Here is a 21536-nt window from a genome sequence, read left to right as displayed (position 1 = left end):
GAAAGGGAAAGGGAAAGCAGGGTCAGGTCTCTCCACTTCTTAGTTATTTCCATTAACAAGCAAATTCCACGCAGGAGCAACGTCACCTCCTGCTCTCCAAGAGCACCTCCCCGGATTGGCACGAGTGGGGTCAAACCCTTTGAAGTCTGGAGTTAAATCCCAGATCATAAAACATCCTGTGGGAAGGGATCCATGAGGATCATCCAGTCCAACCCCAGGCCCTGCGCAGACACCCCAAAATCCCACCTTGTGCATCCCTGAGAGCGCTGTCCAAATATTCCTTGAGATCCCGTTCCCTAGGGAGCCTTTCCAGTGCCCCAGCACCCTCTGGGGGAAGAACTTTTCCCTACAACATCTCTACAAATCCCATTTCGGAGTCAACGCTCGCTCTCAGCTGAAGGTAAAAACCCGTCCTGACATGGCGTGAAAACTCATCCCAGATTTCCCCAAAGATTCGCGCATTTTGGACAACCTGGCTGAGGCTCAGACGAGCAGCTGAAGCCACAACCTGTCGGGTTTTCACCCACTCCGGGCTCTTTTGAGGTGACATTTTTGCAGCACTCTGCTTTTCAGCTGAGAGGAGCTAAAACCTGCGCCTCCAAATGAGGCTCTTTGCCACCTTCTGGATCATTCCTGCAGCATTTGCTCGGTGCAGAGAATGAAAAAGGAGAGGGAGAATTGCTCTTTACAGCTTCTGAAGGAGCTGGAGTGCATTTGAGAGTTTTTATGTGGCCCTGTGTTTACATCAGCGCCGTGACAAGTGCATTTTCCACATTTTTAAAGGAGCGCAGAGATGCTGCCACACACCTCATCTGCACTGGGGTGCGAGCAAAGGAGACCCAGCCTGCCCAGCCACAGCTTTCTTACCTCCCTTTTCTATCTCTGAACCACAGGAGCCACCCCAGAATAATGAAAAGACTTGGCAGGGAACATTTTTCAGATGTTCCTGGGTGATTCCAGCAAAGGGTCTGCTGGAAAAACACCGTATTTCATCCCAGTTTCATCTGAGTTTTTGTGCAAAATCACTTTACTCCCTGGGCTTTGCTCCTTCTCCAGCACAGGGAGACGAACAGCTCCCTCCCTCCCTCCCAGCCAGGCACAGACCGACAGCCCCGAATTCAGCAAAGTGTTGCTGCTGCCTGAAAAAACAAACTTTGGATGGAAACGAGGGAGACGAGGAACGCCCGGCCAGGCTTCCAGGGAAACTTTTGCAAAACTCGTCTCCCGCAACGTTTCCGGGACTCCTACCCTTGCAGACGGGTTTGGTGCCGTTCCAGGTGCGGTCTTTGGTGCAGGTGAGGGCAGCTGCCCTGTCTGACTCCATCGTGAAGCCGGGAGTGCACTGGAACACCACGGATTTGTTGTAGGTGAAGTCGCTGCCCAGCCGGAGCCCGTTGGCCGGCACGCCGGGGTCTCCACAGTTGATCACTGCCAAAAGAAAAAAAAGAAAAAAAAAAGGAGGGAAAAAAGAGAATTTCCAGCAGCTGAAACCACGCCTGTGACAGTCCTGAGGGGTTTTTTCAGGCGGGGTTTAAGCAGTGAAATGTGGAGGAGGTTTGTGGTCCTGCACATTTTTCCAGGCGGGATTTAACCACTGAAATACAGAGGTTTGTGGCCCTGAGTGTTTTTCCAGGTAGGATTTAACCACTGAAATGTGGAGCAGGTTTCTGTCCTGTGCATTTTTCCAGGTAGGATTTAACCACTGAAACGTGGAGCAGGTTTGTGGCCCGGAGCATTTATCTAGGTGGGATTTAAGCATGGAGCAGGTTTGTGGTCCTGAGTTTTTCCAGGTGGGATTTAAGCAGAAAAATTCAGAGGAGGTTTGTGTCCTGCACATTTTTCCATGTGGGATTTAAGCAGTGAAACGTGGAGCAGGTTTGTGGTCCTGAGTGTTTTTCCTGAGGTGGGATTTAAGCAGTGAAATATAGAGGAGGTTTGTGTCCTGCACATTTTTCCAGGCAGGATTCAAGCAGTGAAATGGAGCAGGTTTGTGTCCTGCGCATTTTTCCAGGCAGGATTCAAGCAGTGAAATGGAGCAGGTTTGTGTCCTGCGCATTTTTCCAGGTGGGGTTTAAGCAGTGAAATGCAGAGGAGGTTTGTGTCCTGCGCATTTTTCCAGGCAGGATTTAACCACTGAAATGTGGAGCAGGTTTGTGGCAGGGCAGATGTGGGTCGGGCTGAGCTCAATGGCTCATTAAGGCCTTGCAAGGAGCTGGATTAACAGTCATTAAACATTAAAGCGAGCTGGGGTCACAGCCGGGTGAAGGGAAGGCAGTTTGCCCCCAGCACTCCCCACTCAGCCCTGTTCTTGCCTCCGGTGTAAATAAATCCACCTCTGTCCCCACCCCGGGCCTGAGCTCACACATCCCTGTCCCCACAGTGTCACACCCTGGAGCAGCCCTGGGGAGCTCCTCCAGCTCGGCCAACATCCACTCCCAAAATCATTCCAGAGCTGCCTCCATCCAGCTGGAAAAAGACAACCCCAGAGCAGGATTCTCCTCTTGGATCCCAGCAGAATTCCCAGGCTGAGCTGCTGCTGGTGCCGGGGTTTAGCAGTTTCTCAGGGTGGCACTCGTGTGTCGGTGCGTTAGGATTTTAGCTTTTATATATTTTTTATCTATTTGTAACCCTGCAGTTGTTTAGTGTGTAACTCCAAACTCCACACACAGTGTGAGCTGCTGCTTCCCCATTTCGCTCACACACAACAATTCCTCTCCAGGCTGGGGATCAAGGACACCTCACTGCCTCAGGCCTGAGAGATGGGAACAAAAGTGAGTTGGGGGCAGCAAATTGGGGTGAATGACTTCATTACCTGAGGCTGTAACTGGAGGATTAACCCCCAACGTGCAAATGGACCAGAATTATAAATGTATAAAAACCCGTGAGCCATTTTTGGATGGGTTTGGTCTGCCCTGGGTGCACCTGAAAACCCTTCCATAAACACAACCGCTTTTTATCCCCTAAATTTTGTCCAGGCTGTTTTTAGGAAGCCCCAAAAGGCATGGTGTGGGCACAGCCCGGGCCCTGGCAGCTGACCCTTCCCCTCTCCCGGCGCCGGGATCCCGTCCCAGCGCTCACCAGTGCACTCGGGGCTGGTCCCAGTCCAGGTGCCGTTGACGGTGCAGTGCCTGCTCAGCACCCCCGTGGAATAAAACCCCTCCCTGCACTGGTAGATGATGGAGCTGGAGAACACCAGGCCGTCGTTGAAGATCACCCTGGCATTGCTGGGCGTGCCGGGATTCCCGCAGGAAATCACTGGGAAGGATAAGGAGGTGGAATTCAAATAAACCGCGGGAAAAACAAAACGACAAAGGAACAAAGAAACGTCCCCGGAGCTGCAAGGGTTTCCTCCTGCATTGTCTGTCCTCGGTAAAGACAAGGTCTGGGGACATGAGAACACTTCTGGGGACACTGAGGCAGTCTTGGGGACACCAGAACAGTCCTGGGGACATGAGAACATTTCTGGGGACACCAGGGCACCTCTGGGGACACCAGGGCAGCTCTGGGGACAAAAGAACACCTCTGGGGACACCGGGGCAGTCCTGGGAATGTCAGAGGAGTTCTGGGGACACCAGAACCATTCTGGGGACACCAGGGCAGTCCGGGGGACACCGTAACACCTCTGGGGACCTCGGGACAGTTCTGGGGACACCAGAGGAGTTCTGGAGACACTGGGATGGTTCTGGGGACACCAGAACACCTCTGGAGACACCGGGGCAGCTCTGGGGACACCGGGGCAGCTCTGGGGACACTGGGACAGTCCTGGGGACACCGGGGCAGCCCTGGGGACACCAAGGCAGCTCTGGTGACACCGGGGCAGCCCTGGGGACACCGAGGCAGCTCTGGGGACACTGAGGCCGCTCTGGGGACACTGGGACAGCTCTGGGGACACTGAGGCAGCCCTGGGGACACCGAGGCAGCTCTGGGGACACCGAGGCAGCCCTGGGGACACCGGGGCAGCTCTGGGGACACTGGGGCAGCTCTGGGGACACCGAGGCAGCTCTGGGGACACCGGGGCAGCTCTGGGGACACCGGGGCAGCCCTGGGACGCGTGGCACAGGCCGTACCTTCGCACTCGGGCTGCGTCCCGCTCCAGGAGCCGTTGGAGTGGCAGATCCTCTCGGAGGAGCCCCGCAGGGTGTAGCCGGGCTCGCAGCTGAACCTGACCACGCTGCCCGCGTCGAAGGCGTCGCCCAGGCCGATCCCGTGGGAAGGGATCCCGGGATCGCCGCACACGCCCTGGCTGCCCCCTGCGCGGGGACAGAGCACCGTCACCGCCGCAGCGTCCCGTGTCACCCTCACCGGGAATGCCACCCCCAGCAGAGCAGCGGAATTCCAGGTTAAAACATTCCCAGGAGCTCCCGGGCTTCGAGTGCCAAGAGCCTCCAGCTCAGTCCCAGGGATGTTTCCCCTCCACGGAGGAATTCCCACTGCTCCCGTGGTACTCAGGGAACAAGGAGGGATTGGAGCGTGGGAGGAAGGGGAAAAATGGGGAAAGGGGAAAGAAGGGTTGGGGAAGTTCAGGGATGGGAAGGAAAGCTCAGGGAAGTTTAGGGAAGTTTAGGGAAGGGAAGGGAAGTTTAGGGAAGGTGCTGGAAGGGAAGTTTAGGGAAGGGAAGTTTAGGGAAGGGAAGTTTGGGAAGGTGTGGGAAGGTGCGGGGAGGTGCGGGAAGGGAAGGGAAGGGAAGTTTAGGGAAGGGAAGTTTAGGGAAGGGAAGTTTAGGGAAGTTTAGGGAAGTTTAGGGAAGTTTAGGGAAGGGAAGGGAAGGGAAGGGAAGGGAAGGGAAGGGAAGGGAAGGGAAGGGAAGGGAAGGGAAGGGAAGGGAAGGGAAGTTTAGGGAAGGGAAGTTTAGGGAAGGGAAGGGAAGGGAAGGGAAGGGAAGGGAAGGGAAGGGAAGGGAAGGGAAGGGAAGGGAAGGGAAGGGAAGGGAAGGGAAGGGAAGGGAAGGGAAGGGAAGGGAAGGGAAGGGAAGGGAAGGGAAGGGAAGTTTAGGGAAGGGAAGGGAAGGGAAGGCACCAGGAGCCCCCTTAAGGCACAAGGAGTGGTTGATGGTGGGTGGGAGGCGATGACCACGGCCCGGTGACCCCTCAGTGCCCCCTTCCCGAGCCCCTCACCCGAGCAGTGCGGCAGGGAGCCGCTCCAGCGCCCGTCCAGCTGGCACATCCGCGTGGAATTGCCGACCAGCGTGCGCCTGCCCAGGCAGCTGTACCTGACCACCGAGCCCACCGTGTGCTTGTCCCCCGAGAGCTGCGCGTGCGGGGGGGACCCGGGGTGGCCACACGACACCACTGCAAGAGAGGCACCGGCTTCAGCCCCCAGGAATTCCGGAATGCCGGCATGGGGGGCGCCTTGAACACCAGCTAATTCCAACCCTTTCCACGGGCTGGGACGCTTTTCCCTCTGCCAGGGTGCTCCAAGCCCTGTCCGGCCTGGCCTTGGACACGTCCAGGGATGGGGACACTTCCAGCTTCTTTGGCCTCCCCACCCTCACAGGGAAGTTCAACACATGGGAAAGAAAAACATGGGAAAATTTCCTTTCTTTGTTTTAACTTTTAACCCCAGGAATCCACGGAATCAGTGGTAGAACTGACCTGGGTTTCCAAACCACCACAAATCCCCTGAATCCCAACATTTTTAAGGAAGGAGATCCCTTGAACTCAAGAGGGCTGAGGGAGCCTGGGATCAGGATTTTAACAGGAATTTAACAGGAATTCCCTCCCGGCTGTGGGAACATGGATCATCACTCGCCAGTTCCCCAGGATCCATGCAAGGGGTGAGGACAGGACAAAAAGGAACGGAAAATGTGCCCAAAACTGCTTGGTGGGATTTGGTGTGGAGGGATAAACGTGGAAAAAACAAACGGAACAATCCCAGCTTTGGAAACAGCTCAAGCCAATTGGAATTTCCGGAGTTCCGAGGCCATTCCCGAGGGCAGGGAATGGGATTGCAGCTGGTTTAGTGCCCAAAGGGACAAACTGGGGTGGGGCTGCTCCTGCCTGCACCTCCCTAAGGCAGCTAAAATCCACTCGGGAGCCCAAATTCCCAGAATAAGACCGGGACTCACTCAGGTGTGTCCTCACTCAGGTGCCCTCTCCACCTGCACCATCCCAGCTGGAACCCCTCCTCAAACCCCAAATCCATTGGGATTCCACCCGGAATCCCCCAAATCCATCAGGATCCACCTGTCCCTATACAGAGAACCCCATCCAGCAGGATCCTCTCCTCAAACCCCAAAATCCATTGGGATTCCACCTGGAACACCCCATATCCCAAATCGGGATCCGCTTGTCCCTACACAGAGAACATCCCAGATGGATCCTCTCCTAAAACCCCCAAATCCATTGGGATCCACCCAGAATCCCCCAAATCCATCTGGATCCACCTGTCCCTATACAGAGAACCCCCTCCAGCAGGATCCTTCTCCCCAAACCCCAAAATCCATTGGGATTCCACCTGGAACACCCCAGATCCCAATTTGGGATCTGGCTGTCCCTATACAGAGAACACCCCCAGCAGGATCCTCTCCTCAAACCCAAAATCTGTCAGGGTTCCACCCAGAATCCCCCAAATCCATCGAGATTCCACCTGGAACCCTCCAAATCCCAAACTGGGATCCACCTGTCCCTATACAGAGAACACCCCCAGCAGGATCTGGAACACCCCAGATCCCAAATCGGGATCTGCTTGTCCCTACACAGAGAACATCCCAGATGGATCCTCTCCTCAAACCCCCAAATCCATCGGGATTCCACCCAGAATCCCCCAAATCCATCTGGATCCACCTGTCCCTACACAGAGAACATCCCTCCAGCAGAATCCCTCTCCTCAAACCCCAAAATCCACTGAGATTCCACCTGGAACCCTCCAAATCCCAAATTGGGATCTGCCTGTCCCTACACAGAGAACCACCCCCAGCAGGATCCCTCTCCTCAAACCCCCAAACCCCCTTCCCTGGGAAGCTCCTGAAACCACCGGCATCATTCCCACTCCCGTTTCGGGGTGTTTTTTGGGAAGGGTGGGACTTTTCCCTCGCCGATCCCGCTAAACCCCGCGGGACGAGCGGCTGGGCCGGACTGGGGAGGGTGATGGGCACTTACAAAGGCACTGGGGCAGGGCTCTGTCCCACGTGCCATCGCCCTGGCACGTCAGGACGTGCGTTCCCAACAGATAAAATCCGTGGATGCACTGATAGGACACGGTGGTGCCGAAGCTGAACCTGTGGGGGCCGCTCGGCTGCACTTGCCGGACGCTGTTTTCCAGGTGCCCGGGGTCAGAACAGTTCACAACTGCAAACAGACAACAGAACAACAGGCCCCCCCCCCCCAAAATAACGGGAAACAACGGGAAAACAACGGGAAAACAACGGGAAAATAACGGGAAAATAACGGGAAAATAACGGGGAGCGAAGGGCGGGGAAGAAAACGTGGCGTTCTCAGGAAAAAAAAATAAAAAAAAAATCAGGGAAAAGGGTGGGAAATTGAAGGTTTTATGCTGTGGTTTAAGTTTTGTTGGGTGTTTTTTTTTTTCTGCCCCCTCCCCTCCTGAGGTTTTTTGAGGGTGGGAGTGGAAAAAATTCCTCGTGAAAAGGGGGAGGAAAGGGAGTCCGGGCAATCCTGCAGGTTCTCACCCAGCAGCAGAGCCTGGATCTCCAGCCCCAAATTGGGATTTAGGTTATCCAGCTGGGAATAACCGATCCCAAACCGGGATTTCCAACATCCAGCAGGGGATAATCCAGCATGGCCAGAGATCCTGGATTAGGGGGATGCAGAGGGAGGGAGTGCAGGGAGGGGATGGGATTTGGGAAGTGAACCTGAGTGCTGATCCCATGGCAGAAAGGGAAGAGGGCTCTGCACAAAGCCGTGGAGGAAAAGCTGTTCCAGGGGGTCTGATCCCAAATCCCCTCGTGTTCCCCCCACTTCCAACACCTCGGAGGACGCAGCGAGGCGAGAAAACCCCAAGGTTTGAGCCCTGGGATCTCCAACACCCCCTGGGCGGTTTCCAGGGATTTCCGGCTTGGGAACGCGGAGAAACCCCGGAGAAATCCCGGACTGACCTCGGCAGGAGGGCAGGGTGCTGCTCCACTGGCCGTTGGCCAGGCACTGGGATTGGGAAGCTCCCTCCAGGCGGAAGCCGGGGTTGCACTGGAATTTGGCCACGTCGTTGAGGTTGAACTGGGAGCCCTGGGTGAGGCCGTTGGGAGGATTTCCAGGGTGGCCACAGGTGATGGCTGCCAGCACAGAACACAAATGTCAGCTTGGTTTATTCCCGGGGCGAAAAAAGGGGGTTATCCATCGGGAAAAAGTTCTGGAGGAGGAGAGCGTTAGAAGCCCCCACGTCAATCCCGAAGCACCAAAGATTTGGGGCCCGCTCTGTTGAGGGAACAGGATTTTTGGAGGTTTTTCTGGCACCAGGAATTCCCTGCGTGCAGGAATTCCCTGCATCCCTCTCCTGGATCCCACTGATTTACACCATATATCCCTCTCCAAAAATCCCAGCTCCTGCTCTTAATCCCACACCACCCTGGGCATCCCGAACTCTGCAGCTCCTTCCCTCTCTCCCCCGTGCCAGTCCTGGCTGCTCCCTGCAGGGAAAAGTTACACCTGGAAGCAAAGGGAAAACAGGGAAAAGAGGAGAAAAATCAGAATTCCAGCACAGGGCCCAACGAGATGAAACCTGCCCCAAGTGGGAGAAACTTTGTGGGAAAATTTTACTTCCGAATCCCTGAAGTGAAGATTTTTCTGGAGTTTTTGTTTTTTTTTTCCCTGCGGTTGTTTTTGGCTCGGGATGAGGTGAAGGGCACAGGAGCTGCCCTGGCAACTCCCAGGGAAGCAAAGCCAATTCCAGCATCCCAAACACCTCTGGGAAGCGGCTGGAACACTCTGCTGTCACCTCAGCAGGTGACACAGGGAGGGCACAGCCCCGCTGCCGGCACAGCCTTTGATTCCAGCCAGTTCCATGGCACAAAAGGAAACTCGGGATGAGCCAGCAGGAGACTCTGGGCTGCCTAAGGAACGTGACATCCTGGGACAGCTGAGGACAAAGCTTTGTTGATCATTGTCACACGGAACGTCCCTCAGGACAAATCCGGTTTTCCTGGACAGCTGCCAGCACCAGGAGATTGAAGGGAAGTGAAATTCCCACAAAAAATCCGTAACAAATCCGAGTGGCCAGGCTGGGCTGGAGCACGGGGATGGGGATTTATTCCTGACCCGAGCTGGGATGAATGAGAAATAAATACGGAGTGCTGCAGGAAGCGGGGCCAGGTTTGGGATATCGTCTTTGGAAATGGGAGGGATTCTGTCCCTAGGGAAAAAAACCCCCAGGCTTCCCACAGTTCCATGGATGAAACAGAGGAGGAGACAGCAGCAGGTTGGGAGGGGAAATACCAGGAGAGCAGGGAATGGTGCTGAGCCCTGGGTAGGGTGGATAAAACCCTGAGGGGCCTCACTGCAGAGCTCACCAGAGCTCGGATCGACAATCCCAAATTTCTGCTACCCCCATGGTGTGCAATAACTCAGAATTCCAGAATGGTTTGGGATGGAATGGAGTTCAAAGCCCATCCCATTCCAGCCCCTGCCATGGGCATGGGAGTAAATTCCACCCTTTCCAACCATTCTTTTCCCAAAAATCTCCAGCAGGGTCTCAGACACCCCCCTCAATTTTGGAGTCACTGCTAACTTTGCCCACTTAATCCTGATTTTTCTTCGTTTTCAGGCTGGATTCTGCCAGGTCATTCCCTCCTTCCCGTCTTGTTCTTGTTGTGCCCCAGCACAGAAAGCTCCAGACCAGACAGGAGAGATGGGAACAAACAACTGGAGCACCACGATACGAAATCCACGGATTGTGCTGCCCGTTGATAAGAAGATGCTTCAACTTATCAACACCTGAGAGCTGCAGGGAGTTGGTTAATTGGGTTATTTCCTGGGAAGATAAACGAGGAGGTTGGACAAGGTGATTTTTGGGTGGGGGGAGAGCAGAGGAGAGATCCTGATTTTCCACGGACATGGAGCGCGGCTCCAGGATGCGCTTGTAGGGCCGTGCCTGCCTTGAACACCCTCCCACCCCAAAAGTCTCCTCTCCTCTGATCCCACACCTTCAGCTGGGCTTGGGAAGGAGAAACTGGGTGTAATTTTTGAGCCAGCTAAGGATTTTTTCTTGGAGACACCCAGAAACGATCCTGTAAAAAAACCACCCAGAAACAATCCTGCAAAAAAAACCAACCCGGAACGCGCGCGCACGGCCCTGGCGGTGCGAGCTCTGCCCAGCCCCTTCTTCCACAACCCCTTCCACAACCCCTTCCACACCCTCCCGGCTGGAATTTCCCCCCGGCAGGGCTGAAGGAATGACAAGTACTTACGCACACAGACTGGCGTCTTCCCGGACCAGCGGTGGTCCTGCTGGCAGATGCGCACGGACATGCCAATGAGGCGGAAGCCGGGCTGGCACTGGTACACCACGCTGCCCCGGTAGTTGTAGTTCTCCCCGTTGATCTGCCCGTTGACGATGGGGCTGGGCACGCCGCAGTGCCCCGCTGGAGAGGGGACAACAGCAGGGATCACCCGGAGAGCCCAGCCAAGGCGTCCCCAAAGGGCATCGCCCGACCGCGGATCTCTGCGGGGTTGGGGAGAGGAGAGGCCCGGACTGGGCTGGGTTGGAAGGGAATGCAAGGATTGTCCAAAGGGATGACTTCCAAACCCTGCCCAAGCTCTCCTTGGACACTTCCAGGGATGGCGTACACAGCTTCTCCAAGCATGGACAGGGTTTGGAGACGCCCAGACTGAGTTGGGATGGAAAGGAATGCAAGGATTGTCCAAAGGGGCAGCTTCCAAACCGTGCCCAAGCTCTCCTTGGACACTTCCAGGGATGGCGTACACAGCTCCTCCGGGCATGGATGGGGTTTGGAGACGCCCAGACTGGGCTGGGTCAGAAGGGAATGTAAGGATTGTCCAAAGTGACAACTTCCAAGCCCTGTCCAACCTCTCCTTGGACAGTTCCAGGGATGGGGCAGCCACAGCTTCTCTGGGCATGGATGGGGTTTGGAGACGCCCAGACTGAGTTGGGATGGAAGGGAATGCAAGGATTGTCCAAAGAGACACCATCCACCATCCCAGGGTGCTCCAAGCCCCGTCCAACCTCTCCTTGGACACTTCCAGGGAAGGGGCAGCCACAGCTCCTCTGGGCAATCCATGCCCGTTGTTTACAGGGAAGAATTCCACCCCAACACCCAACCCAAACCCCTCCTGTCAGCGCCAGGCCGTCGCCTCAGGACTCTGCTACCACAAACAAACATCCCCATCCCAAAGCTCTCCTAACACCTCCCACCTTTACTGAGGGGGCCGGAATCAAACCCTGCTTCCCTTTTACATCCCCTCAAAGCCCTGCAGCGTGGAATCCTCCTCTGCTCAGCCCCTAAAAACCCCCGAGGAGCCCTCCCCACGCCCCGGGGGTGCCAGCAGGAGATTCCCAAGGGATACCTACCCAGGCACCGGACCTCAGCCCCGCTCCAGAGCCCGTTGGCCATGCACTCCCGCACCCGGGAGCCCACCAGGGTGTAGCCAGTGTTGCAGGAGAAGATGGCAGTGGCCCCGTAACTGGTGAGGGTCCCGATCTTGTTCCCGTTGGGAGGGGTGGGCAGGTCCCCACAGGAGATAACTAGGACAGATCCCAAAGGACAGTGAGAGGACAGGCTGGGAGGGGTGGGTTTTGCAGGAATGCAGCCAGGCGCAGCACCAGGAGTTATTGCTGGAGTGGGAGAGTTCATTAAGTAATTCCAGGAATTGTAATGATTCCAGAGCCAGGTTAGATGAGGTGAAAAAAAAAAAAAAAAAAAGAGCTGTCAATATTTATGCTTCAGGGCATGAGGGAAGCACTAAAGACAGGCTGGGAAGGAACCAAAGGCGTTTTCCACACCAGGACTTTCTCACACAGGAGTATTTTTCTGCCAGTGACCCATTGCTGGATGCAGCAGGAAGCCAGATTCCCAGAAAACCCATGGAATCATGGAATGGGGTGGGTTGGAAGGGACCTTAAAGGCCACGAGTGGGGCCGTCTCCCACTAGCCCAGGCTGCTCCAAGCCCTGTCCAACCTGACCTCAGAACGGCACAAAGTTTCCAATTAAAAGTGACACCCAGCTTCCCCCTCACAAGCTGAAATTCCGAGATCTGCAGATCCCAGCTGGGTTTGTGGGCTGCAGGAGCCCCTGCAAACCCACCTCCCCCTCAGAGCTCCAGCTCTCCATTTTATCTTCATTTTCTCTGCCTCCAAGCTCTGCAAACCCTCCGGAGCTCCCGCTGGGTGCTCCTGACCTCGGGGCACTGCCAAGATCCTGTCACTTGGATTTAGGTGGCAATAAAGCTGAGGGAACAAAAGGAGGTCAGGCTCCTGCTCCCAGACCCAGAGGAAGAGCTGGCAGGGGGAAAAGTACATCTGTCACCCAGGCCGGCAGCCACAGCTCCACAAACAAAGGCAGGCAGCAGGGAGGGAGAGATTTTGCTGTCTCTGCCTGCACTTGGAGAGAAAAGCCCTCCGCCTCCGACAAAAGGAGAGATGGAAGCGCAGCAGCGGCGTCAGAACAACTGAGAGCTGCCGCTGCTGCGCCCCGTTGGGTCTGGTTTGCAGGTGACGCCGTTACCCTTGTAAAGGCGCTGTTGGTGTGAGCAGAATTCTTTGTTTCCCCTCCTCAAAAGCCCCGACTTCAGAGCAGCTGTGACGGCGAAGCTGCTGGGACCCCGCAGCAACAGCCGAGCTGAAGGGCTGGAGATCCCAGAGAAGCGATGGGATTAACCCAGGAATCAGATCCAGAGGTTTCCCTGCAGCCCAGCTCTCCTCCAGCAGCTCTGCTGTCTCCACCTCAGCTGCTGCCAGGAGTAATTAAGTCCCACCCAACAGCAGGGACACATTCCATTATCCCAGGTTGCTCCAACCTGAACTGGGACACTTCCAGGGATGGAGCAGCCACAGCTTCCCTGGGAAACCCATCCCAGCCCCTCCCTGCCCTCACAGGGGAGGATTTCCTCCCAAAATCTGCAGCAGACCATCCCATCCTGCACCCAGATGTGGGGATTGAAACAGGGGGTGTAATGGGACTGATAAAGGAGCCTGGGATCTCAGGGCTGATGGAGCAGAGACCACGAGAGACACAGACACGGAGAAAAGCTCCCTGGGGTACAAGTGATCAAAAAACCTGCTCTGAGGCTTCGTAATGATTACCAAGTAACTGATGTCATAAAGAACGGATAAACCAATGAGAAATTGTCACCAAAAATAGAACCCTACAGAAGTGCCATACAGGAGAAACCCCATATAAACCCATATAAACACATATAAACCCATATAAACCCACATAAACCCATATAAACCCACATAAACCTATATAAACCCACATAAACCCATATAAACCCATATAAACCCACATAAACCCATATAAACCCACATAAACCTATATAAACCCACATAAACCCACATAAACCTATATAAACCCACATAAACCCATATAAACCCACATAAACCCATATAAACCCACATAAACCCACATAAATACCTTGTATGCTCAATAAATCCAGCTTCTGACCAGAACTCGGGATGTCCCCCGCCTCAGGCCACCACCTCCTTGGTGATCCACAGTCACCCACCAGGTACAGGGCTGACCACCAAAACTTGCATTCCTTTGGCTCACCTCACATTCCTTTTCCATCCCTCTTTTCCCCCCTCCCAAACAAGGAATTCATGCACACTTTGCTGCTTCCCCGCTATTTTTTCCCCCAGATTTTACACGCTCATTTGGTTATTTCGGCCTTGATCTGTGACACCACCACAGCCGTCTGCAAGCCAGCCCCATTTTTTCGTTACCTCCTGGCGTTCTTCACCCCACGATCCACTTTCTCTCAGCGCATTTCACCTCCTGGTTTATCCCCCCTCGCCGGCTTCGGCTCCCACCAACCCCTCCCCTCACGCCACCAGCCACGTCCAACAGCTCCTCACACTCCCAACCTCGCCGCTTTAACACCAGAAAATCAAATCAGCAGACATCAGAAACCCCCAAACCCTCCCCCGGCGGGGGGGAACCCCGCCATCCGCCGACCCCAAACGCCAAAACCCAACGGCCGGCGTCACCTGGCTCTTACTTTTACAGGTGGGCGCGGGCTCCCCGATGCTCCAGGTGCCGTTGGCCTGGCAGCTGATGACCCTCTGGCCCGTGTAGTAGTAGCCGGGGTCGCAGATGAGCATCAGCTGGGCGTTGTAGTGGTACTGCACCTCGTAGGTGAGGCGCCAGCGGCCGTGCTCCACCGCGATGCTGCCCACGTCGGGGCACGTCACAGCTGGGACGCAGGAGACGACGCGGAGAGTCGGTTAACTGAGGTTAACTGAGGCTTCAAGCCCCATCCTCTTCCAACAGAAAAAAAAAACCGAACACAAAAAAAAAAAAACACCCCCAAAAACAAAAGACAAAACAACAAAAAAAAACAAAACCCCAAAACGAAAGACAAAACAACAAAAAGAACCCCCAAAACAAAAGAGAAAACAACAAAAAAACCACCCAAAACCAAAATGCAAAACAACAAAAAAACCTCCAAAACAAGAGAAAACAACAAAAAAAACCCCAAAACAAAAAACAATGCCCCCCAAAAGACAAAACAACAAAAAACCCCCCCAAACAAAAACCAACCAAACAAAAAAACCCCAAAACAAAAGACAAAAAGAACCCCAAAACCAAAAGACAAAACAACAAACCCCCCCAAAACAAAAGACAAAACAACAAAAAACCCCCCCAAAACAAAAAACAACAACCCCCCCAACAAAAGACAAAACAACAAAAAGAAACCCCCAAAACAAAAGACAAAACAACAAAAAAAAATCCCCAAAACAAAAGACAAAACAACAACAAAAAAACCCCAAAATCAAAAAATAGAATAACAAAAAACCCCCAAACAACAACAAAAAAATTCCAGGTGAGGTGGGTTTTTAATGAGGGGAATGTCTGAAACGCCCTTAATTTTTGTACCTGAGTGTTTTTTATTTTTTTCCTGATTGCTTTCAGCTCTTAATAAGAGTTTTTTCTCACCAGGGTACCTGTGCACTCATGCAAAGTTTCACGTTTCCAGGGATCAGGCTGAAGCACGAATACGTGCCCGGTCTGCCAGCTGGTGCAGCCTCCTGCGTCCGACCCACGAGGACTGCAGAGCTTGCAATTACAGCGAGCAGCTCCCACCAAACACCCTTCGGCTTTGGAGGAACGCAAAACTGCCGCTGGATCCATCCTCAAGTTTCACATCGGTGCACACGTAAAGGAAAATTAAAGAAAATCCTTCGGTTCTGATCAGAAATCCAGAGTCGGGACAAACTTTCTGATTTAACCACGGGGCAAAGCGCCTGCTTGTGCTTCTGCATGTGAAAAGTGCATATTATACGGCTCTACGCAAGATTATTTACTATATGTATTATGTTGTATTGATTGTTAATGTATTAATATTTCGATAGTATGGTAAATGTAGTTTTGTAGTTAAAAAAAGTTTATATATAAAATGTAGTTTTTATATACCAACCACAGGAAAACGTAAATCTTTCAGAGAAAAAAAAGAATTTACTACTTCCTTATCAGGAGAGACCAACTCCTCCTGCCTTGCTCAGCCCTGAAGATGCCATAGAGATTAAAGGAAAAAAAAAAGTGATACTAACCAGAGACAATTCTTTGTTTGAATGGAATTTATGCATCATGTATGAAATGTATGAATATTCAACAGGCAATTGCTTTTAAGAGAGAATCCTTTGTTAACGGGGGTCCTTCTCTGGAGCTTTTTTTGCTCAGGGAGGCACCCAGACGTCTGTAACTTTGTTTTTATTGTCTCTTATTGTCCTAACCCTAATTGTTCAATTTTTTAACTCTAATCCTAATTTTATAACCATCTTATTTACTATTAAACTTTCAAAAATTTAAAAACGAGCGATTGGCGTTTTTCACATGCAGGTCCAGGACCCAGCAGAGAACCTGAAGCCACATCAGGCACAGAAGCTCTGAAAACCGCAAGAACACAGGGTGAAGTGCAGAGAGGCTGCAGCTGATGGCAGACACCTCCTGTCCCACGTGCAAGAACTGTGAGCCCTGGGGTTTGTGTCAAGGCAAAAAGTGTGGGAATTGCTGGAATCGCAGAGCTGCACTGGCACAAGCGGTGCGTGCATCGTGTCAGGAGATTTAGAACCCCAAACAAAGCACAAGGCCGTGGGATCTTTAGTGGCAGTGGGCCCTCGTCTTCCTATTCTTAGGGAGGAATGTAGAGGAGAATTTTTGAGAGAATCAAAAGAGATTCGGATTTGCAGAGCTGAAGGCAAACAAAATAATCTAACGCCCTGTATTCGGTGGGGCTAACGTCCTATATACTGCGGAGAAATGGGGACAAAAGTGAGCTGCGGGCAGCAAACCTGGGGTGAATGACTTCATTAGCTGAGGCTGTAATTGGAGGATTAACCCCCAACACGCAAATGGACCAAACTGATAAAAGTGTGGAAAAAAGTGTGAAAAGTGTGACCCACTGTCCATTTTTGGGTGCAGCCCCTGGAGGGGGGGGCTTTGTCTGCCCGAAATGCACCTCAAAGCCCTTCAACAAACACAACTGCTTTTTATCCCCGAAATTCTGTCTGACCTCTGTTTTTAGGTAGCCCCAGGAGGCACCAGAGCTGTCTGGACACCCCAAATCCCCGCTCACCCACGCAGAGAGGGGGCTGGTTCCCGTTGCTCCAGACTCCCTCCTGCAGGCACTCGGCGCTGGGCCGGGCGCCCGCCTGCAGCTGGAAGCCCTGGTTGCACTGGTACACGGCCTTGGTGCCCACCGTGTACTCCTTCCCAAAGACAACCCCGTTCCTCGGGGCTCTGGGAACCCCACAGGAGAGAGCTGGGAGGAAGGAAAAAAGCACCAAAAAATAGTAATTAAAAAAGGAATCAAGGAGCTGCTGGTTTTTACCCAAACCAAAATCCCGAACCTCCCTACTGGCAAACGCTGCAGGGATCCTTCCTAAAGGATCAGCAAAGCCATCCCTGAATCCCAGTTTCTCCTGGATGAGGCTGTGGCTCACACTTCCCATAACATCTGCACCATGGGATGCATCAGCGGAGCGCTCCCGAGTTTCCAGGCGGAGATCAAGGATCCGAGAGCGGGAACGCTCTGTGTTTGCTCCCCACAGCAGCACCGACCCCAAAGCCCTCTCCAGGAGCACTTCTGCATCACGTAAAGGCAGCAAATTGTGCAATTGTGCTGTGGCAGAAGGGAGGCTAAATTTAACCTCACGGCTGAGGAGGTGCAGGGGGGAATTCAGGGGGAAATGGAGGAGCAGGTGTGGTGCCAGCAGCGCTCCGGAGGGGAGGATCTGCACCATTCCCCCTGGAATCCTCGGCTCTGAGGGCACAGGGAGGGGACAGGCAGGTGACAGCCAAAAACCACACCAAGAATCACGGCCATTTATGCTGCTACCCTTTTATCCCAACCCTGGGAATGGCAGCCCTGGGAAATGTCCCCAAATCTGCTTCTCCAGCAGCACGAGGAGGAGGGAAAGTAAATCCAGACCTGACTCCAAACCCACCCTGTGGTTCCCATCCCTCTCCAAGCCTGGCTCTGGGGAAGAGGGAGACACACATCTCTCCTGTCTGGACAGGGTGGAGTGCCAAGGGAAGAGCAGCCAGGACCTGGGAAGCTCCACTGGGAAGCTCCTGAAGGCGCTGTGGGGTTGGGAGAGGAGCAGAACCTGCCAGGAGACACAGCCCTAACCCCTGATCTCAATATCTGCCTGTGCTTCCAGACAAACCCACTCCCTCCTGCAGCAGCCCCGGCTCAGCTCCAGAGCAACTCCAACACATCCCTGCTGTTCCCTGTGCACAAGAACAGGGCTGGAAAAGCAGCAGAAGTGACTTTTGGGTGACACGGAACCCAAACTTTGTGTGTGCAGCAGCAGCAGCACAGCCCTGGGTCTCTCCCTGCTCAAGTCCCAGCTTTTATCCCACCCCTGCCCCGGCACGGAGCAGGATGCCAGAGCAGCTGCTGGAATTCTGATGGGTGTGAGCAATTCCAGGGGCAGGATCAGGCCCTGGCAGCACTGCTGGTGACAGCAGTGGCACTGCAGCGAGCCCAGGCTGGCCAATCCCTCTCCGAGGCCGGGTGTCTAGACAGGCTGCCAGGCTGAATACCAATGGATCACCCAGGGAAAAGAGGGCACCTGGAAATTCCAACCTTTTCCCTGATACCTCTGCTATTCCTTTTTCCTGGAGAGCAGGGGGAAGCCGAGCCCTTCCCATCCCCATCAAAGCCTGCTCCTTTCTGCTTTTCATCCCCTTAATGCTTCCTAAAAAAAGCGTCCCTTTTATTTATCCCTGGGAAACTGAGGCACAGGGAGGGACAAGAACTCCAAGCCAGCGGGGCTGAGCTGCCTCCTGCCTTCATTCCATGGAATGGTTTGGGATGGAAAGGAGTTTAAATCCCATCCCACTCCCTGTCATGGGGACACCTTCCACTGTCCCAGGGTGCTCCAAGCCCTGTCCAACCCGGCCTTGGGCACTGCCAGGGATGGAGCAGCCACAGCTTCCCTGGAAAACCCATTCCAGCCCTCCCCACCCTCACAGGGAGGAATTTCTTCCCAATCCTTAATCTAAACCTGCTCTCTGCCAACTTAAAACCAATATTAAGTTTTTCTTTACAGAAAGACCTTCGGGGTGGCAACAAACCCATTTCCAATGCTCAACCCACAGGCACTGCAACCCCTCCACACGGAATTCCCAGATTTCCAACACTGGGGCTTTCATCCCCCACCTCCTTTCCCAGGGACCCCTGGAAGCGGATCCCGACGCCGTCCCTGCTCTCACCTTGGCACAGGGGGATGGCTTCCCTCCAGTGGAAGTGTCCCTGGGGGTGCTGGGCGCAGGTGGCCGTGCTGTGTCCCACCAGGCGGTATCCGGCGTCGCAGCCGAAGCGCACGGAGCTGCCGGGGCGCAGCCCGGAGTGGCTCAGGATCATCCCGTGAGCCGGCGGCTGCGGGAGGCTGCAGTAGGGAGCTGGCAGGGAAAGGAAAACCGAAGCAGTCACGGGGTGAGCGGAGTCAGGGTCCCGCCCTTCCCACCCCCGGGAATTGCGCCGAGCTGCCCCAAAAATGGGGAATTGGCCGGGGATAAACGCGGAGTGGAAGCGGGGACGGAGAGCGGGGCTCTGGTCTGAGCCTCGCCCAGCTCCAGGAATGAGGATAATTGCTGATAATTAGATATTCCTTAATTCGTTTGCTGAGCAAAGTCTGGACAGACTTTTCCAGCCCCTCATCCAGAAAGCTTTGCCCGTATCCATCCAGCCCCTGGCATCCGTGACTCTCCACATCGGGCTTCTGATTCTGAAGAGTGGTTGGGAAAGGAGCCAAAGCTCCAAGGTTTCTCCATGGAATTTCTCCTGATTGTGATCCCACAATCCTGGTCCTGATTGTTATGGAGTGGTTGAGACACGAGCCAAAGCTCCAAGGTTTCTCCCTGGAATTTCTCACCAGGAATCCCACAGTCCTGACTGTTAGAGAGTGGTTGAGACAGGAGCAAAGCTCCAAGGTTTCTCCTGGAATTTCTCAACAGGAATCCCACAATCCTGACTGTTACGGAGTGGATGAGACAGGAGCCAAAGCTCCAAGATTTCTCCTGGACAGACCCTGCCTTTCCCAACCTCCCCAGCTTGGAACGCGCCCGGCTTTGCATCTCCCTCTCCTGCCCTCCCAGCCGGATCTCCACAGGAATTCCACGGATTCTCCTGGCTGCGGAGCTGCTCCTGGCAGAGGCAGCCGGGACTCACCGGAGTAGCGGATTTTGAAGCCTTTCCTGTTGTAGGCGTGGTCGGAGGACCAGCGCAGGAAGACGCTGTTCCCGCTGCTGGAGACCGTCAGAGGCGCCGAGTAATTCCCACTGAGGGACAGCAGCAGGGGACTCTGCCCTGAGGGACCTGGAAAAACGGAGGGGACAGGGAAAAGGGAAAAGTCACAGCAGCAGGGGACTCTGCCCTGAGGGACCTGGAAAAAGGGAAAAGTCACAGCAGCCACGGAGCCACTGGCGGAGCTCGGTGTCCCTGCAGGAGGAACGGGAACAGGGAGAGTTTTCCCTGAGGAAAGGCGGCTCCCTGCGGGCAGGAGTTCCGGGGCTCACATCCTGCTCCTGGGAATCCAGGAAAGCCAGGATTTGCTCCAGGCAGGAGCTCAGGTGCCCATGGTGATCCCAGGAGCACCAGCACCGCCCTCACGGTCTGCGCTGGTTCACTCTGAGAATTCCCTCCTCATTCCCAAAAATTCCTGGGCTTGGAGAATCTGCTCCCTGTGGCCTTCAGGGATGAGGATTCCCACTTTCCCAGCTCATCCCTTGCAGCAATCTCTGCTGCCATCCTTCTCCCAGGAGTTTCCCGACTCCTGCCCCTTGGAAAAATCCTTCTGATCCATCCAAAAAAAAAAAAAAAAAATAAAATTACAGCTGTTTCCTGACGCGAGGAATCAGTGAGGAGCTTTCTGGAAGGCCAGCAGGAGGCTCCAGGTGGGAAGCTGGCCCTGGAACGCTCCTTCCCCCTCGACGGGATCACGGAATGCCAGGAAGGTTTGGGACGGGAGGGGTGGATCTCTTACCATCGAAGATTTCAAACTCATCGAACTGCTTCTCGCTGAGGAAGTACTCGATGGTGAGCGAGACGTTGTACCCCGGCTCCACCTGCACCACCCAGGAGCACGTCTGGAAGTGGGGGTAACTTCCCAGGAAGCTCTGGCTTAGGATCACGCCGCTGGAATCCGTCATCAGCTGGTTCATGGGGCAGTGCACTGGGAATGGAAATGAACATTCCCGTTTTTTTTCAGAGGAAGGATTGGAAGCACAAGCCAGCGCACGACCCCCGCACTCCTTTGATCCCCGGAGAATCCCCAAATCCCACAAATCCCAAACAACCGTCGCACTTAAAGAAAGGAGCCAAAAAGCAGCAAAAAGCCAAGGAACCGTTCCCAAAACAAGCAGCACCAAAACCAGAGGCACAAAAGCCAGGAATCCCCGGAAACTTTGTTAGAACAAAGGCTGGAATTACAGCTCATCCAATGGAATTACCAACCAGGACACAACAATTCCTGCTCGGGGCGGGGTCTCACCCCCTCCTCCCAAAATCCCGCGCTCCTGGAGATGGGAAAATTAACCCCGAGGATGAAAACTGAGCTGGAAAACCTCCCCCAGCTCCTTCCCTGAGCAGGGAAATCTGGGATTTAGGGAAGCTTTACCTTCACAGGTGGGCGGGGGGCCCTCGAACTGCAGGTGGGTGCCCAGTTTGCAGGTGAGGATTTCGTTCCCGATCAGCGTGAAGCCGGGAAGGCACCGGTACCTGACGATGTCACCTGGGAAAGGGACGGAAAACAGGGATGGGAGGGGGGAAACGCACAGAAAAAGGGGGAATTACGGGATAAAAGGGGGAATTGCAGAGGTGAAAGGGGGGATAGAGGGGTGAAAGGGGGAAATGGAGGGATAAAATGGGGAAATGGAGGGATAAAATGGGGAAATGGAGGGAT

The 21536-nt window shown here is 54.2% G+C and overlaps 1 protein-coding gene across 1 annotated transcript in view; it reads right to left on the bottom strand.

Moving 5' to 3' along the window:
- Positions 1–377: 377 nt before the first annotated feature.
- The window catches only part of CSMD2 (CUB and Sushi multiple domains 2), a 242166-nt gene continuing 221007 nt past the window's right edge, over positions 378–21536 (bottom strand). The window contains exons 47-61 of the mRNA XM_040085973.1: positions 21252–21365; positions 20619–20807; positions 19805–19951; positions 18847–19035; positions 16703–16888; positions 14126–14320; positions 11480–11653; positions 10359–10532; positions 8055–8228; positions 7099–7287; positions 5116–5289; positions 4068–4250; positions 3079–3255; positions 1249–1428; positions 378–394 (exon numbers count right to left, since the gene is read on the bottom strand). Of these exons, the coding sequence (XP_039941907.1) occupies positions 378–394; positions 1249–1428; positions 3079–3255; positions 4068–4250; positions 5116–5289; positions 7099–7287; positions 8055–8228; positions 10359–10532; positions 11480–11653; positions 14126–14320; positions 16703–16888; positions 18847–19035; positions 19805–19951; positions 20619–20807; positions 21252–21365 (2462 nt within the window). The remainder of the gene's footprint in view (positions 395–1248; positions 1429–3078; positions 3256–4067; positions 4251–5115; positions 5290–7098; positions 7288–8054; positions 8229–10358; positions 10533–11479; positions 11654–14125; positions 14321–16702; positions 16889–18846; positions 19036–19804; positions 19952–20618; positions 20808–21251; positions 21366–21536) is intronic.

Source organism: Hirundo rustica, chromosome 25 (assembly GCF_015227805.2).
Source record: "Hirundo rustica isolate bHirRus1 chromosome 25, bHirRus1.pri.v3, whole genome shotgun sequence".
In the NCBI taxonomy this organism is placed as follows: Eukaryota; Metazoa; Chordata; class Aves; order Passeriformes; family Hirundinidae; genus Hirundo; species Hirundo rustica.
This window is presented reverse-complemented; position numbering and strand designations above follow the sequence as displayed.